The sequence below is a fragment of the Castor canadensis genome, chromosome 3 (genome assembly GCF_047511655.1).
Source record: "Castor canadensis chromosome 3, mCasCan1.hap1v2, whole genome shotgun sequence".
NCBI lineage: Eukaryota > Metazoa > Chordata > Mammalia > Rodentia > Castoridae > Castor > Castor canadensis.
In genome coordinates this window covers 82,517,597-82,537,195 of record NC_133388.1, presented here as the reverse complement: position 1 = coordinate 82,537,195, position 19,599 = coordinate 82,517,597, and the positions used below count along the sequence as shown (strand labels likewise).

Below are 19,599 nucleotides of genomic sequence, written 5' to 3'. Positions count from 1 at the left end.
ATCTTGTTTTAACTTGACTATATTCTCAATGGCTCTACTTTCAAATAACCTCATATTCACAAGTTCAGGGTGGGCTCAAATTGTGGGATTACACTAGTCAATGCAATCCAAAAATGACTTAGATTGATTTTCCACTCAAAAATCCAATCCTGAGACAAGGCTTTAGTTAGAGGCAGGTCATTTGAGTAGGTTGATGGGACTGGAGGGAAATAGAAGGAAGAATGAGACAGGGGAAGGAGAGCTAACTGAGAGTACATCACAGGGCAGTTTATTGCTGTGGGTGTCAGGAAGCTAGTACTGCTGGGAGGTTTGGCTCTTTGAGGGTCCACATAGAATGGATGTTGGTATTGTCCTTTTGCAGTTCAGGAGGCTGGGAAATTTGCCCATGGATTCCATCCCCAGTTGGATGAATTCATTTGCTCTTCTGCTTTCAGGGCTGAGCCTTTTCTTGGCCACAATAAAAGCCTCTAGTTTCAGAAAATATCTTGAATCAGAAAAGCTGAGAAATGCTTGGACACCTGGACACACAGGTGTAGCTCAGGCCATAGGTGGACAGCGTAATGTGGTGCAGGGAAAATAACATCTACACAAGTGGTGTCTCTGACCACCCTTATGCTCCAGGCCTGGATCCTGTGTCTGCAATTAGGTAGATCCTTAATCAATTTACTCAGAACTCTCCTTTTCTTTCATCATTGCCTCACCATTCTGAGGGGAGCAGTCCATTCTGTGGGGCTCCAGTCCTCCCTCTTCACTCTTTCCCACCCATCTTGTCTTTTCTGCACTTTTACCTTCTGTAATGATGGAAGGAACCCTGAACTCATTGGCTCTGAAGGAAAGTTAAAAACATATCACATTTAATTTTTCTTTCCTCTTTTTCTTTTTAGTTTTGCAGATTTATTCCTGAAAGTCCATCTTATTTGTTTGGTGAGCTTTCGTCATGATGATCCCTTACTCATCTGATGCAGGATTTTCCTGAGTATCTCAGCTTGGTGGTTTCGTGTCTGTTCCAGCAGCCCTCTTGTGCTGGCTGATGTAAATGACATCCTAAGGTAACTGATCTGGGTCACCAACAAGTTATGTCACCAGCAGTTATGTGTGGTGTGCTAGACACATTTGCTAAGCCAGTTCACTTCACATCTTTGAAGTTAGGAGCTAGGAAAATACCGCAATCCAGTTTGCCATTTTTGGTCAGGTCAAGGATCTGATTGTGGCCAGAGCTGAGATCACAGGGTCAGAAAAGCAGTTCCCCAGATCATGTGGGTGGGGAGACATTTTTTACCTAATATTTTAGATGAACCCTTACCTGTGAGCTAGGGAACATGTTAAGTAACTCACCCAATTAGTGCCAAAGTAGGGGAGAATGGGATCCTGACAAACTTGGAACTTCTCAGTATGCCATGAAGGTCACCAGAAACCATTGCCAGAGGGCAGATTACTGGTGAGCCTGGGAGCATCCTCTCCAGGGAGCTTCCTGAGCACAGCCAGGAGGCTGGACACCCACCATGGGGTGGATGTCAGATGTTCTTGAAGACCTCCAACCCTGAGGAAGAGGACAGGATGATTGCTGTCTGATGGAAAGGGTGCTGACTCAGATATTGGAAGGTCTGGTACCCATGCTGGCTCTGTGGCAGTATGATGTTGGGTCAGACATTCCAGCTTTTAATGTTAAAGGAGAATTTGTGTCTATGACACTTATTCTTTTCATACATTGTAGCAAAAAAGTCTGTTTCCTATAAATAGATGCAACACCTAAGCTGAAAATGTATGTAATAAACTTGTGACCTTTTAAAGTACATGATTGTTTTCTGTTTTCATTTTGTTCTGTCTGTTCTATGCAGAAAACAAAGTTCTTTTATTTCTGCCTCGTTGGTTTGCTTTCAGGGTCAGAACCAGAACTGTGTGCTTTCAGGTGTTCCTCCCTAATTGCCTTTTAAGAGAAAAAAGATGATGAGACAGTCTTTTGAGGATACCATGATCACCATACACACACACACACACACACACACACACACACACACACACACACACACTTCTCCTAAGTTAAAAAGCTGTGATTTGAAGGAAGATGGAAGCTTTGACTCTTGTCTGAAGTTCAGGCCTCACTATGCAGCAGTATCCGGATTGGCTGAGGTCTCCCAGGGCTGTGTCTTTGTATGTGTCTGGCTAGGCTGGCACCATACTTAGCAATCTATACAGACATTGAACATGATTTTCCTCCATTTTTCAGGTACCATGTAAACTACATAACTTGGATTGATTTTGGGTAGGGCCAAGCCTCAGCACTAACTATGATCAAATTGCAGACCAGCATAGGCTTATAGTTGCACCGAGTTAGATTTTAGGAATATGTGGCATTTTTTTGGTATCTGAGTTTGTGTGCAAAACAGACAAGTAAATCAAGATGAGCCTGCTCACATTTCCTGCCTTGCTCACCATCTTCCACCTGCCTTCCAGGAGGGAGCTCTACTAAGCACAAGCAGGTAGAGGAAGTCTTGGTTCATTTGGGATCCCATAACTTCCTATTCTAAGGTGTGCTGTGATAACACACTTGAAAGATGATTTTGATTTTTGTGGATTTCAAACCCAGATCCAAGGCCTCTGCTCTACTCCATGTTCTTTTGGCCTCTGCACCAGTGAAGATGAAGGCAGGATGGATGAAGGGCAGAATCTGGAGACACCTCAGTTGTGTCCCTGCAGTTTGAAGGATCTCATTTTTAAAAATCCATTAGGGATTTTCCAAGATGGCAGCTAGAAGGAGGAAGCAGAAAGCGTGCCTCCTAAAGTGAAATCTTGGAGACACGCTGGAGACACACCTTGCAGGCAAGGCCACCAAGAAGAGGCAAATTTTGAACACTCCACACTTCCAGCCTGTGCAGAGAATCTCCACTTCACATTAAAGGGAGAAACCAGGAGGGCCCCCAGACCACTGCCAGTCTCCCATGCTTGATGTGAATTCCCAGATGGCTTGGGAATATGCAGACCACAAGGTGAGCTAAGTGGTACATGGTACTCCCACAGACAACTGTGGGCCAAATCAACATAGGAATCTGGTCAGACCATCCCCCACAAGGTGAAAAAATAGAAACTATTAATAAACAATAAGAACAATAAAGACACATAGCAGAGAGGGTGGAGCACCCTGAGCACCAAAGAGGGGGGAGGAGAATCCCTCCCGGAAATGTAAATGAACAAGCCAGGCCTGGCTGGAGAGTCTCCGGTGAGAGGGGGGCGCGCACCCAGCAACCAGGAGCGGGAAAGCTTGTGACAGTCGCGGAGGGAGGAAAACTCCACAAGAGAGGGGGGAGACTTACCTCTCACGTGAACTGTAAATAAACACGCCAGCCTGACAAAGTGGGTGCAGTGTCACTTCCCCCAGTGTGCTTGGAAAGGGGAAAGCTTGTAGCAGTGGCATCACACACAGGAGAACTCTGAGTAAACAAGGCCTGTGGGGCCAGATGAGTGCTAAGCTCACCCCTGAGAACTGCATAAATAATGCCTCCAGCAACAGCAGGCTGACAGCAGTGGGCAGGCAAGCCACAGCTGCAGATACTATTCTCAGAACTGTCTCCAGACTCTGTTTTTTCCCTTTCTCCATACCTTTGATGAGAAAACAACCGAACTACACCTGCATGCTGAAAAACTTACTGAAACTGTATTGCATTTGAACTTGGGACACTTTGTGGGCTTTTTTTTTGGTGCAGTTTTGTTCTATTTTATGTTATCCCTTTGATGAGACAACTACAGAACAACATCTGAGGCACCATCTCCAGGATTGGAGGCAGAGGGATGAACACCAAAATTATTAAGACTGAAACTTCATTGCATTTGAACTTGGAGGGTTTTATTTTTTATTTTATTTTATTTTATTTTATTTTATATATTTTTTTTCATTTTGTTATTTTTTATTTTCATTCTTATCTTTATTCTTTTTATTTTTTATTTTCAATCCTCTCTGTCTCTCTAATGCCTTTTTAGCTTATGGTTGATTAGTACACTGACTCTCCCTGTTTATATCTTTGAAACTTTTATTGTTTTTTTCTACTTGATTATTTGTTTTTCCCTTTTCCTTTAACTTCTTTGCTTTCCATTCCCTCTAACCCTTCCATTCTAAATATCACTGGTGCTATTATTACAGCCAGAAAATACTTAATTGCACACAGTACAAGGACAACAACAACACTAAGGGCCATGATGGGAAGACAGAAAGAACAGGGAAACCAGTTTCCCAACAGCAAAAAATTTGTATAGGAACCAGAGGGAAATGAAGAAAACAGATACTCAGATCCCAACTCCAACCAAATGAAGATAAACTATGCCAAGAACCCAATGAAGCCCACAAGAATAATTTAAAAGAGGACATACTACAGGTAATCAATGAGAATTTTATAGAGATGATACTGGATAGGGTCAACAAAACTGTACAGGAGACACTCAAGAAATTCCAAGACAACAAAAATAGAGAATTTGCAAAAGCAAAAGAAGAAATAAAGGAAATCATAGAAGCACAGTATAAACACCAAAGTGAAACAAAGAACACGATTAATAAAGACATAAATGAACTCAGGATGAAAACAAACAACATTAAAGAGGAACGACCCAGGATATGGAAAACCTCAGAAAAAATAACGAAACAGAATTGCAAAACAAAACAGAATGCCAATCCAGCAGAATAGAACAAACAGAAGACAGAATCTCAGAACTTGAAGAAGAAATGGTAATTAAAGGAAAAACTGAAGAACTATTAAACAACTCAAGACCTGAGAAAAGAAAATGCAAGAAATCACCGACTCCATCAATAGACCAAACTTGAGAATCATGGGCATTGAAGAAGGAGAAGAGGTGTAAGTAAAGGGAATGCGTAATATATTCCACAAAATAATAATAGAAAATTTCCCAAAAATAGAGAAATATATTCTCATACAGATGCAAGAGGCATCCAGGACACCAAACAGACCAGATCAAAATAAAACTACCCCACGACATGTTATCAGTAAAACAACAAGTACAGAAACTAGGGAAAGAATATTGAAGGCTGTAAGAGAGAAAAAACAAAGCTAAACCCATCAAAATCACAGCAGACTTCTCAACTGAAAAATTAAAACTAGAAGAGCGTAGGGTGAGATCTTCCTAGCATTGAATGAAAATAACTTCAACCCCAGGATACTCTACCCAGCAAAACTATCATTCAAAATAGATGGAGCAATAAAAGTCTTCCATGATAAGCAGAAACTAAAACAATATGTGACCACAAAGCCACACTACAAAAGATTCCTCAAGGGATTCTGCACACAGAAAGTGAAACCCAACTTAACCATGAAAGGACAGGCAGCACCAAACTATAGGAAAAGAAAAAGAAAGAAAGTAGAGAGCAACCTCAACTTAGATACACACAATCAAACCTTCAAACAACTAAGACAACTAAATGACAAGAATCACCACTTACCTATCAGTACTAACACTTAATGTTAACAGACTTAATTCACCCATCAAAAGGCACTGCTTGATGAAATGGATTAAAAAGGAAGATCCAACAATTTATTGCTTACAGGAGAACCCATCTCACTGATAGAAATAAGCATAGGCTCAGGATGAAAGGATGGAAGAAGATTTACCAAGACAATGGCCCCCGAAAACAGGCAGGAATAGCAATACTTATCTCTGACAAAGTAGACTTCAAACCTACATTGATCAAATGAGATAAAGAAGGACATTCCATACTAATAAAAGGGGAAATAGACCAAAAGGAAATAACAATTATCAACCTATATGCACCCAGTGTCAATGCACCCAATTTCATCAAACATACCCTGAAAGACCTAAAAGCATATATTAACTCCAACACAGTGGTCGTGAGAGACTTTAACACCTCATTATCATCAATAGGTAGGTAATCCAAAGGAAAAATCAATAAAGAAATCCAAGATCTAAAATATACAATAGATCAAATGGACCTACTTGATGACTACAGAACATTTCATCCAACTTCTACACAATATACATTCTTTTCAGCAGCCCATGGAACCTTCTCAAAAATAGATCATATTCTAGGACACAAAGCAAGCCTCAGCAAATATAAGAAAATAGAAATTATACTGTGCATACTATCTGATCACTGTGCAATAAAACTAGAACTCAACAACAAAAGTAAAGACAAAAAACATGTAAACAGCTGGAAACTGAATAACTCATTACTTAATGAACAATGGGTCACTGATGAAATAAAAGAGGAAATTAAAAAGTTCCTGGAAGTCAATGAAAATGAAAACACAACCTACCGGAACCTATGGGACACAGCAAAGGCAGTCCTGAGAGGAAAGTTTATAGCCATGAGTGCATATATTAAAAAGATTGAAAGATCCCAAATCAGTGACCTTATGACACATCTCAAACTCCTAGTAAAACAAGAACAAGCAAGTCCCAAAACAAATAGGAGAGAAATAATAAAAATAAGAGCTGAAATCAGTGAAATAGAAACCAAAAACCATACAAAGAATTAATGAAACAAAAAGTTGGTTCTTTGAAAAAATAAACAAGATCAACAGACCCCTGGCAAACCTGACTAAAATGAGGAGAGAAAAAACCCAAATTAGTAGAATCAGGAATGCAAAAGGGGAGATAACAACAAATGCCATGGAAGTCCAGGAAATCATCAGAGACTACTTCAAGAACCTATATTCAAACAAATTCAAAAATCTTAAAGAAATGGACAGATTTCTAGACACATATGATCATCCAAAACTGAACCAAGAGGATATTAATCACCTGAATAGATCTACAACACAAAAAGAAATTGAAGGAGCAATCAAGAGTCTCCCCAAAAAGAAAAGTCCAGGATCTGATGGATTCTCTGCTGAATTCTATCAGACCTTTAAAGAAGAATTGATACCAACCCTCCTTAAACTGTTCCATGAAATAGAAAGGGAAGGAAAACTGCCTAACACATTTTATGAAGCCAATATTACACTTATCCCAAAACCAGGCAAAGACACCTCCAAAATGGAGAACTATAGGACAATCTCCTTAATGAACATTGATGCAAAAATCCTCAACAAAATAATGGCAAACTGAATTCAACGACACACCAAAAAGATTATTCACCACGACCAAGTAGGCTTCATTACAGGAATGCAGGGGTGGTTTAACTTATTAAAATCAATAAATGTAATAAACCACATTAACAGAAGCAAAGACAAAAACCACTTGATCATCTCAATAGATGCAGAAAAAGCCTTTGATAAGATCCCACACCATTTCATGATAAAAGCTCTAAGAAAACCAGGAATAGAAGGAAAGTACCTCAACATTATAAAAGCTATATATGACAAACCTATAGCCAGCATTATACTTAATGGAGAAAAACTGAAAACATTCCCTCTAAAATCAGGAACCAGACAAGGACGCCCACTATCTCCACTCCTATTCAACATAGTATGGGAATTCTTAGCCAGAGCAATTAGGCAAGAAGAAGGAATAAAAGGAATACAAAAAGGTAAAGAAACTGTCAAAATATCCCTATTTACAGATGACATGATCCTATACCTTAAAGACCCAAAAAACTCTACTCAGATGCTTCTAGACACCATCAACATCTATAGCAAGGTAGCAGGATATAAAATCAACACAGAAAAATCATTAACATTTCTATACACTAATAATGAACAAACTGAAAAAAGAATATATGAAAACAATTCCATTTACAATAGCCTCAAATAAAATCAAATACCTAGGTGTAAATCTAACAAAGGATGTGAACGACCTCTACAAGGAAAACTATAAACTTCTGAAGAAAGAGATTGAGGAAGACTATAGAAAATGGAGATATCTCCCATGGTCATAGATTGGTAGAATCAACATAGTAAAAATGTCTATACTCCCAAAAGTAATCTACATGTTTAATTCAAGTCCCATCAAAATTCCAAGGACATTCATTAAAAAGATTGAAAAATCTACTGTTAAATTTATATGGAAACACAAGAGGCCACGAATAGCCAAGGCAATACTCAGTCAAAAGAACAATGCTGGAGGTATCACGATACCCGACTTCAAACTATATTACAAAGCAATAACAATAAAAACAGCATGGTACTGACAAAAAAACAGACATGAAGACCAGTGGAACAGAATAGAGACCAGAAATGAAGCCACACAATTATAACCAACTTATCTTTGACAAAGGTGCTAAAAATATACGATGGAGAAAAGACAGCCTCTTCAACAAAAACTGCTGGGAAAACTGGTTAGCAGTCTGCAAAAAACTGAAACTAGATCCATGTATATCACCCTATACCAAGATTAACTCAAAATTGATCAAGGATCTTAATATCAGACCCCAAACTCTTAAGTTGATACAAGAAAGAGTAGGAAATACTCTGGAGTTAGTAGGTATAGGTAAGAACTTTCTCAATGAAACCCCAGCAGCACAGCAACTAAGAGATAGCATAGATAAATGGGACCTCATAAAACTAAAAAGCTTCTGTTCCTCAAAAGAAATGGTCTCTAAACTGAAGAGACCACACACAGAGTGGGAGAAAATATTTGCCAACTATACATCAGACAAAGGACTGATAACCAGAATATACAGGGAACTTAAAAAACTAAATTCTCCCAAAACTAATGAACCAATAAAGAAATGGGCACATGAACTAAACAGAACTTTCTCAAAAGAAGAAATTCAAATGGCCAGAAAATACATGAAAAATTGCTCACCATCTCTAGCAATAAAGGAAATGCAAATTAAAACCACGATAAGATTCCACCTCACCCCTGTTAGAATAGCCATCATCAGCAACACCACCAACAACAGGTGTTGGCGAGGATGCAGGGAAAAAGGAACCCTCTTACACTGTTGGTGGGAATGTAGACTAGTGCAACCACTCTGGAAAATAATTTGGAGGCTACTTAAAAAGCTGGACATCGATCTACCATTTGATCCAGTAATACCACTCTTTTGGATATACCCAAAAGACTGTTACTCCAGAGGCACCTGCACATCCACGTTTATTGCGGCACTATTCGCAATAGCCAAGTTATGGAAACAGCCAAGATGCCCCAGCACTGACGAATGGATTAAGAAAATGTGGTATCTATGCACAATGGAATTTTATGCAGCCATGAAGAAGAACGAAATGTTATCATTCGCTGGTAAATGGATGGAGTTGGAGAACATCATTCTGAGTGAGGTTAGCCTGGCCCAAAAGACCAAAAATCGTATGTTCTTCCTCATATGTGGACATTAGATCAAGGGCAAACACAACAAGGGGATTGGACTATGAGCACACGATAAAAGTGAGAGCACACAAGGGAGGGGTGAGGATAGGTAAGACACCTAAAAAACTAGCTAGCATTTGTTGCCCTTAACGCAGAGAAACTAAAGCAGATACCTTAAAGCAACTGAGGCCAATAGGAAAAGGGGAACAGGTACTAGAGAAAAGGTTAGATCAAAAAGAATTAACCTAGAAGGTAACACCCACGCACAGGAAATCAAAGTGAGTCAATGCCCTGTATAGCTATCGTTATCTCAACCAGCAAAACCCCTTGTTCCTTCCTATTATTGCTTATACTCTCTCTACAACAAAATTAGAAATAAGGGCAAAATAGTTTCTGCTGGGTATTGGGGGGGGAGAGGGAGGGGGCGGAGTGGGTGGTAAGGGAGGGGGTGGGGGCAGGGGGGAGAAATGAACCAAGCCTTGTATGCACATATGAATAATAAAAGAAAAATGAAAAAAAAAAGAAAGTGGAAGCTCAATCACGATGAGGAAGATGTTCATGCAAGAGGCTGGTCTGTAAGTGGAAACACAGCTCTAGTAGGGTGACAGGAGCCTCTATGGAGGGGACACTCTCGTGTAAATTGTCAGGCAGTGTGGATAAGGTGAGGCAGGCTTTGGCATGAACTTGCTGCCTGCTATGGAGGGTCAGGATAGGAAACCAGGGCTGGTAGTGATGAAAGACTTGCTATATAAATCTCTGTTGCAATGAATAAATCAAGTACATATTAAGGCTAATTAACCAGGTTTCTCACTGTCTGGGGATTAAAGGGTAGTGACAGTAGTGATATTAATTTCCTGAATTTGATGGGAGATACTATGCTTATGTACGAGTGTCCTTGTTTGTTAGAATTAAACATTGAATTATTTGGCAAATGGTAGAACATTTTTTAAATTTTTGTAATTTTTATCTTTTATTATTATTTTACTGAGGATGCATTGTGACATTTACAAAAGTTCTTACAATATATCATAACTGAATTCACCTTCTCCATCATTCTTGCTTGTCCCTTCTCCCTCAGTTCCTGGCGTAGTTTCAACATGTCTCAGTTTTCCATTTGCATACATGAGTACGTAATGTTTCTACCATCTTCACCTTCCTACACCCTTTCCTTATGCCTCCTCCCTCCCACTGGTGCCAAACACCCAGACAGGAACTGTTTTTAACTTCCTGCTCTTGGTTTTTGAAAAAAAAAAGTTTTTTTGTTCGTTTATTTTTTTAGAAGGAACTTTATACTGTGGGTACATGTGGTATTTCCAGAAGTGCTTATATATATATATCATAGCTGAATTCACTCCCTTCATCATTATCCTTTATCCTTCCTTCCACCATTCCTGAAGGAGTTTCAGCAGGTCTCATTTTTTCATTTTCATACATGAGTACACAATATTTCCACAATATTCACCCCCTACACGCTTTCCTTATATTTCCCCCTTACTGCTACCAACCATAGACAGGACCTGTTTTACCTTCTTGTTCTCCGCTTTGAAAAAAGACATTTTGTTTGTTGAAGATAGCTATACAGTGAGTTTTCATCATGAGATTTCCATAGATATGTATCATTACTTGAATTGGTTCATCCCTTCTATTTTCTCCTTTCCACCTTAATACTCTTCTTGTGGTGATTTCAATAAGTTTAAAAATTCTATGTTTGTTCTTATGTCACCTGCAACTTGTCTGTAAGATTGAGAATGTTTCAAAACTAAAAGAAAATCCATAGTCATCACATATACAAAAACCAACTAGCTTTTTTGAGAATATATTCAAAAAGAAAATCTGTTACAATAGCAAAAACAGATAAGATGCTTAGCAAAAGCTCTTCTAGAATTGTGGAAAACCTATTAAGAAAAGCTTTATAATACTTCTCAAAACAAATAAGTAGACTTGATAAATAGAAAGATATTAAGAATTCTTGGATAGGATGGATCTATACCATTAAGCCACAATCTACTATACAGACATAATGTAATATCAAGAAAAAGACCAGCAAGGTTTCCTCCTAGTGTTACACAAGTTTTAGACAATTTCTAAGATTCATGTTGAAAACAGGCATGCAAGAATAGTAGGAAAATAACTATATACAAGATAGGAGCAGAAATAAGGGAGAGGATTAGACTGTCAGATAATAAACATATCATACAAAACTTCATCCTGAAAACAAGGTGGTGCAACATATTTGTCTTCAAATAAAGTTACAAAATGACCAGAAAAAATTACCAAATGGCAGTCATAAGTTCTTTCCTATCAACATTTGCTTTAAATGGATGAAACTCTTCAGTTAAAAAGATGACGGATGAATAATAAAACAGATTGAACTGAATGCAATCTGTAAGAGACTAACTTTACATTTTTTTTTGCAGTACTGGGTTTTGAACTCTGGTTCTACACCTTGAACCATCACAGTCCTTTTTTTGTGATGGGTTTTTTTGAGATAGGGTCTCACAAAACTATTTCCCTGGGCTGGCTTCAAACTGAGATCCTCCTGATCTCTGCCTCCTGAGTAGCTAGGATTATAGGCGTGAGCCACTGACACCTGCCCAAACTTTACTTTTAAGGACACTCAGACTGAAAGTGAAGGAAAAGGAAAGGATATCCCATGCAAATAGAAACAGAAAGAAATAGGTGGAGCTATGTTTTATCAGACAAAATAGTCTTTTAGTAAAGACCTGTGCAGAGACAAAGAGTGTATATATACAGAAAATACTATTACAGTAAAGTAGGAGAGGAGCAAAAGAAGAATCTAAAATTGTATAATGGGTAGAAAAAACCTAGGGGGAAGCTACATGACATTGGTCTTAGCCATGAGTGTTTAGATTTTATCCCAAAAGCTCAGATATAAAAAGTAAAAATAGGTAAACAGGATCTCATCAAGTTAAAAAACTTTTACACAGAAAAGGAAACAACGGAGTGGAGACACCGTGTATGAATTGGGACAAAATGTTTGAAAGCTACATTTGATAAGGATAATATACACAATCTCTTGAACTTAAACACCTAGTGACAAGAATATAAACAACCCTTTTAAAAATGAGCCAAGGGTTTTCTTAAAAGAAGACACAGCTGGGCACTGTGGCTCACACCTGCTACTTGAGAGGCAAAGGTAGAAAGGATCATGGTTTGAGGCCAGCTAGGGCAAAATAATGAGGCTCCAACTCAACCAATAAGCCTGGCATGGTGGCATGTGCCTGTGGTCTTGGCTAGAAGGAGAATTATAGTCTGATCCAGCCCCAGGGCAAAAATGCAAAACCTCATCTGAAAAATAACTAAAGCCAAAAGTGCTGGGGGTATGGCTCAAGGGACAGAGCCTAGCAAATATGAGGCTCTGTGTTCAAACAGCTGTACCACAAGAAAGAAGAGACAACCATGTCACTAATCATCAGATATATGTGAACTAAAACCACAGTGAGATATCACCTTCCACCAGCTGAATGCTTATTATCAAAAAGATGAAAGATAGCAACTGTTGGTGGCAATGTAGAGAAGAAGGAATCCATGTACACTGTTGGTGGGAATTGAAGTTGGTATACTCATGGAAAACTGAATGAAGGTTCTTTGAAAAACTAAAAACAGGACTAACATATAGTCCAATAATCCCACTTTTGGGTAAGTACTCAAAGTATTTGATATCAGAATGATGAATAGGTAACTAGACTCCCATGTTCCTTGTAGCACTATTCATTATAGCCTGGTAACAGCCTGTGTCTATCAATGAATGGTGGATAAAGAAAATGTGGCAAGTTCTCACATTGTAATACAATTCACCTGTAAAAAATGAATTTCTGTCACTAGGAACAACATGGATCAACCTGGAGTATATTATGCTAAGCAAAACCAGACTGGCACAGAAAGACAATACTGCACGATTTCTCTTACAATCTAATCTATTGAACTTTAGATGCAGAGAGTACAATAATGGTTTCCAAGAATGGAGAGTTAGGGAGAATTGGGAAATGTTGATTAAAATGTACAGACTTCAGTTAGACAGGAGGAATACGTTTTTTGAGATCTAATGCATCACAGCATGCTGACTATAATTTATAATACATTGCCTATTTGAAAATTGCTGAGAATAAATTTCAAATGTTCTTACTACAAAAATGAGGTGATTAATTAGCTTAATCATTCCACTTTGCAAGCATACATCAGATTATCATGCTGTACACCATAAATATATGCAATTAAAGAACTTTCAAACAATTTAAAGCTGTCATTTGATAGGGGAATTCTCTTTTTAAAATGTTCATGACACTCAGTAACTGCTCAATGAGTATGTGTTTCCTGAGTGATGAAAAAGTTGTGCTTTCTGTTCTTTTGAACTTGAAACACTGATATCATCTTCGTGAGCATCAGGGAGTCTTAGCCTAGAGACCAGCAGTAGCTAGGAGAGACAGGCTGAAGGGATCAGGCTCTGAGGGACCAGGTGGCCATGGACCCTGAATGTATTAGAGGGCACTGAGCTCAATGTGGGGAGTTGTCCTGCCTTGCCAAGTGAAAGATGGGGTCCAGTGTGCTGGAGAGAAACCCTGCCAGCATCATCCTCCATGGGTCCTGCATGGTGGCAGCACTGGTCTGGTCCTCAGAGGTCATTCTCTCATAAGCATGAGCAGGGCAGGCACTCTACTGGTGGGACCCTGATGGAACCACAGGGAGCTGTGGGTGGTATAGGTGGGGGATAAAAGAAAGGAACCTGCTCAAATCAGCATGGTCTAGAGAGGACAGGGGTTGGCAGATTTTGAGAACTCTGAACAGGGATGGAGCAGGAGGGGCACTGTGGAGGCTGGAGGCCAAGCTTGGCCCCGATCTCAGAGGACAGGAAAGGGAAATAATTCCTGATGAAAATGATGAGCTATTTAAGGAATCTCCATCCCACTCACCTCTTTACCACAAGGAAATGTCCCACTTAGGAAGGCCCTTCCCCTGTCCAGTGTAGTGGAGCTATGTCCCCAAGCAGTGACCTCAGCTATGTCTGCTTGGCCACTATGATCCATGGTGTTATTAACTTCTCCTCTACTTCATTACACAGAGCAGGTAAGAAATCCACCCTGAGCACCAGGACAAGAGCCATCCAAGTTTCTCTTGATGGTACTCAGCTTCAGTCCTGTCATAGGGCAGGCCTTGGAGAGACCAGAGCGGATAAGGAGGAGCTGGGTAATAGCTTTGAATACGGCTTTGAGGAGGTGAGGAGCGGAGAAGGAAATGGGCAACACAGAAAACAGCAGAATTGTATCATTGGTCTGTTAGCACAGAGTTGGTCCCCATGAATAAAATCAAGAAATAAACAATAATCAAGAAATCAGTCTTCTCAGAAGCTAATGGATCTTTATTCAGTTTTTAACACCTCCCATTTTCCCTGGACCTAGTTCCAGGAAAGATAGTGAAAGAGGGCGTTAAGTCTGCCTCCTGTATTTAGTGGTGGTTTATGGTTTTCTTTATCCATTTTATGAAATGTGAGACCTTGGTGAAGACTCGTGGAGCTTTCCCATTCTTTTGTCCATAGGCGACAATGCCCTGGGCTACCTTATTGCACACCAGTGGGCCTCCGGAATCCCCCTGTGAATAGAGAGAGAGAGGAGGAATGAGCCATTACTCCACCTGGTCCTGTCCTCCATGCTATGTTTTTCCCTCTCTAAGAGAAGGATGACTTGAACAACCTTCTTGGGGGAGAAGAGCACCCTGGGGAACCGCAGCTGCACTGCTCTGTCCACTGTGTACATTGTTACTGGTTCACCTAACCCATGAGTCCAGTCTCTGTCTTCTCCACCAGGTTCTGGGATTCTCTCCCCTATAAAGGTGTGTGGCACAATTTCTTCCAGAATATGGAGACAGGTGAGTGGGGTTGATATCGAACATGGAGAATGCTCGATAGGTGCTATCTCTGAAGAGCCACCTGGCTATAATTTCTGCACACTAAATAAGCATCTGAGGTCGGTGGCATGTTGCAGACTTGTGGTTCTATGGAATGGTATTCAATAGAGACCCCTTGGTAAGTGACAGGGGTCCTAGTTTTTTCCTACTCCAGCTAGTCGGAGGGAGACTCACAGCTTTGTGGGCAAAAGAGTCCTCTGATGCTTGGGTCTCCAGGTTCTCTATTTTCCCAAAACCCTTTCCCCAGAGACAAGAGAGGCAAATGCTCAGTCTCACCTGAAAGGAAGCATTTCTTATATTTGGGTCTCCCACGCACATCTGAGAAGTATTGTTGTAAATGCTAAAGCAGGACTTGCACTCTTGGTCCTTTTGCACTGTCAGCTCCACCTCCCGCAGTTCATCTGAAGATTTGCCTGTGGGGACCATCTTCCCCCAGCCGGCCACACTGCACACTGTCCCTGGCTTCACCTGGGAATTGCCTCTGGGCAACATGAGGAACTGCACAGCTGGAGTCAGCTTGACCTTTCTCTCCAGCTGACGGGAAAAGATTGAGAGAGTTGAGTTCAGCCAATGGCCTCTGAGCCTGGACATCTGTGTTAGTCAGGATGGAAAAGAGGGAAGAGCAAGGTCCCAGAGGGAGTGGCAGACCCTGCCCCAAGGACAGCAAGAGCAGCAGGAAGGAGTGCTTTACCTGCAATAACATGATGTCGTTTGTGAGGCGCTGAAGATTAAAGTCTGGGTGGGGGATGGTTCTTTTCACAGGGATGACCTCCTGAGTCTTCTCCTGTTCCTTGATGTTGTGGGCACCCAGAGTGACATTTATTGAGCTGCACAGAGAGCAGAGTGAGGGTAGGGGGTGGGTTGGGAGTCAGAGGGGATACAACTCAGGAGTGTGAAGAGCAGGCTACAGCCTTCAAGGTGGGGCTACAACTGTTGGAAAATTGAGGGGAAAAGAGTTGCTGTACCCTCTGTTTCTTAGCTATTGAGGTAAAATTCTGGAGCCATCAGGGACTTTGTCAGAGGTTCTCTGATGTCAGTTACTCCCAGGAAAACATATGAAATTGCTTAGTTTTCATTGCAATGTCAACCTAGATCTAAAATAATTACAGCCTCCTTAACTACTCAGCAATGCCTCTGGGACCAATGTGCCTATCTTCCCAACGAGGCTTGGCTGGTCCTCTCTCTTATCCTGCACATATGTTCCTAGAAGCCCAGGTTGCTCCTTGGGAAGAAACTGGTGTCCTTGTGAAGTGTTTCCAGGAGGTTGTGGGCTGTCTCCTGCTCCTTACCTCCCTGAACAGTGAGCAGCTGTCATCACAAAGTCCTCTTTTATCAGGAAGCCACCACATGTCCTCCAAAAACCATTATTCAAAATCCGAAGATAGGCCATGTAGGGGCGGGAGTGGGGCTTGGCCTTATGTCCTCCGATGATCTCCCCTGAAAGAAAAGTCTGTTGGCTTGTGTGCACCCATGGGTGTACCACTTGGGTTCTGCTTGGTGGCACAGACCTACTGGGAGTCTGGGAACTCTGAATGGCCTGGAATTGGGAGAGGGTTAGGGAAGAGGACTCAATTTCCCCCTCTGGAAAATGAGAGAAAAGCAGGTCTTGGTTTATAAATATTTCTTCCATGCATAGTTGGAGTTGAGCATAGCTCTCTGTGGACAATCAATTCCCCAAGACTCCTCATAATTCCTCTGCTGACTTTTTTGTTTCTAGTGAGTTTCTAAGACACTCCTGAGTTCTAGGATGGTGCCGCTTTTTAGCTACCAGGACTTGAATTTAAATATAGATTTTGTTACATCCTGTTTCCTGAGGCTTAACATGTAGTAGGTACCCAGTAATGTTCAGTGGCTTCATGGGGAATGACTTTAGTTAGTCTCTGTTTGAGGGTTGATAGGACTGTGTTAGTGGGATTCTGGAAAACAGAGACATTAGGGCCTGCCACAATGGCTTCTACATGAAAACATGTAATCTCCCAAATGCCTGGAAAGAAAGGGTTGGAGAAAGAAGCCAAGTGGGTTGGGACTAGGCAGAGGCAAAAGCAGTGTCCTGAGGATGATGATCCACTAAATTCTGGGGTCTCTGAGCTCTGGAGTTGACTGCTAAGCAGTATAGGTGAGGGGAGCACGTGTCTCATCCCAGATACAGAGTCAGACGCATTTTGCCCTCTCCAGTAATTTAATATTTTCTCTCTTCTAGATTCCTACCATCACCTGCTAAGTCCTTCAGGGAAAGCTCAGTTTTGAGATGAGGAGGATGAAGGTGGGGGGGGTATCCACTGTCTCTTCTTGAGTCTCTGCTCTCCTATTCCTGCTGACAATGTATCCAGTATCACATTTGGATAGATGATTAGGGGTGTACAACAGGGACAGGAGATCTGCGCTGGCTGAGGGATGGGATTGGGCCTCTGAGGGTGGGGTGCTCACTCACCTGCCTTTGCCATGGGTGGCAGAAAGAAGGCCAGCAGGAGTATGAGCAGCTGCATCTTCCCAGGAAGGCTGCTTAGGTCTTCTGGAGCCTTGTTCTTGCTCTCTTTTAGCCCCACTGGAGGAAGGAGGGGGAGTGGGCTCAGTGACCACAGTTTTCCTTTGGTTTTATGGTGAGTCATCATGGAAGGCTTTCGATGAAATCTACCCACCTGCACTGCCTTTGCGGGATGACGTCTTCTGTGTAGTTGTGTAAGACTCATGCAGTGACTACCTCAGTACCCACAGCTGATGACTCAGAGAGAACCACATGTCCCAGCTCTGACAGGAACACAAGGGTATGACGTGTGCTCTGTGGGACATGGTATTGACCAGTAGAGGTCCTGGATCTCCAGAAACTTGAGTTTTCAATGATAGATATCAGAGTCTTCCATGCCATGCTGCTAAGTCCATCAGGATAGTTTCTGTAACAGAAGTAGAAATGCGATGTCTTGTACTAGGACCAAGCACATTGGAGGTGTGTTTCCTTCTATTAGAGAGCTGACCATTTGGTGTGGAGAAAGAAAAACCAGTTACCAGATTTCAGGTTGGGGAGGGCCATGGTGCAGAGATGTGCAAGGCAGTAACAAAGCATGATTGCCATCTACTAAACCTGCTTGGCAACCCATTTATCACCACAGCTTCCTTCCAAGGGAATTTTATACATCTCTTATTTAAGTACAAGTGTCCAGTATGATAGAGTCCACCTCTCTTTTCGACGTTGTTAACAAAAGTCCTACACTTGACATTTATTGGCCTAAATTAATGAATTGTTGTTGGCCCTAGGAGTTGAATCTACTGATTGGCTTAAGCTAGGTCACACTGACTTCTTTGGAAATACCAATGTCTTGCCTTGTACAAGCCACTTGAGCTAAGGATGGGAAATGGCTGGTTTCCCAAAGCACAGTCAAGTCACTAAATTGCTGCTACCATTAGACATGAGAAAGTATGCCAGGCAGCCAAAGCTCAGCAATTGTCCTTTCAGCATTCTTGTGTCCTGTCTAGAGAGCCACATTTCTGACAGCAGGCTCAGCACACTAAAGATTGCTTGATGCTCCTTCTAGAATGGAAGTGAAAGATATTTTCTAAACAATCTCTACTTACAAAAGAACAATTAATACACTTGACCATTGAAATCATGGGTTTTCCTCCCCAGCCCTGTGCCATTGAAAAATCCAAGTATAATTTTTAAGCCCTCCAGAACTTAAATTTGAATAGCTTGCTGTTGACCAAAAGACTTACCCATGCCACAAACCATTGATAACTTATGTTTTATGCATGTGTATGTTAAAATACACAAGAACTGAGAGAAACTTTATATTGCTATATGCAACTTACTGCCGAGAGAAATGGGCCGCATGGAGACCGTCAGTGACACAGGGAATTGTAAGCAGATGCTTGTAACACTTGAGCTCACTGCAGAAGCAACAGGAGAGGACTATGAAATCATTACAGTGGTATAGGACGTACTACAGTTAATTTATGCATCTATGATTTAATACTAAACATAGGACTATGGCCTATTTTTAAATTAAAGTGAAATTTATAAAACATATCTTTAACTGTTATAAAGTGTATAATTTGGTGGCATTCAGGGTATTCAAAATGTGTAATCACACTGTAGGTGGTAGTGCCTGCCTGTAATCCCAGCACTCAGGAATTCGTGGTGGGAGGATCCTGAGTTTGAGGCTAGCCTGGGCTACATAGTGAGAGCCTGTCTCAAAAATTGAAGAAAAGTACAACCGCTACCTCTCTATAATTCAAAAAATTTCAGCTCCCTAGAACACAGTGTAACTATTAAATTATATGGACAAAAAGATCACACAATCATTTTCATATATGCAGAAAAACCATTGAAAAAATTGAACATCTTTTCATGATAAAATCTTTGAAGAAACTGGGAATATAAGGATCATGACTCAGAATAATAAAAGCTACATATGATGGACTTTTACCCAACATTACACTGAACATGGAAAAGCTGCACGCATTTAGGTTTCAGGA

General features: G+C 40.9%; 2 protein-coding genes across 2 annotated transcripts in view; one reads left to right on the top strand and one right to left on the bottom strand.

The window, feature by feature from the left end:
- The window catches only part of LOC141421230 (inhibitor of Bruton tyrosine kinase-like), a 1,912,155-nt gene that overhangs the window by 1,221,479 nt on the left and 671,077 nt on the right, over positions 1–19,599 (top strand). The window lies entirely within an intron of this gene.
- On the bottom strand, positions 14,578–17,921 carry LOC141421229 (granzyme B-like). The gene is made up of 5 exons (XM_074066899.1): positions 17,561–17,921; positions 16,419–16,566; positions 15,821–15,956; positions 15,406–15,663; positions 14,578–14,814 (listed from the first exon to the last, which is right to left on the bottom strand). The coding sequence occupies exons 1-5, from the start codon at positions 17,817–17,819 to the stop codon at positions 14,671–14,673; spliced, it is 945 nt and encodes a 314-aa protein (XP_073923000.1). The 5' UTR covers positions 17,820–17,921; the 3' UTR covers positions 14,578–14,670.

What these genes read in the sequence shown, in the direction of transcription:
- LOC141421229 (XM_074066899.1), bottom strand. Translation starts at nt 17,819, where the DNA reads ATGAGTCTTACACAACTACACAGAAGACGTCATCCCGCAAAGGCAGTG. An exon ending in GCTGCTCACTGTTCAGGGAG is followed by an intron (nt 15,957 to 16,418) that starts GTAAGGAGCAGG and finishes CTCTCTGTGCAG; the next exon opens with CTCAATAAATGTCACTCTGG. An exon ending in TAAGAAATGCTTCCTTTCAG is followed by an intron (nt 14,815 to 15,405) that starts GTGAGACTGAGC and finishes CTCTATTCACAG; the next exon opens with GGGGATTCCGGAGGCCCACT.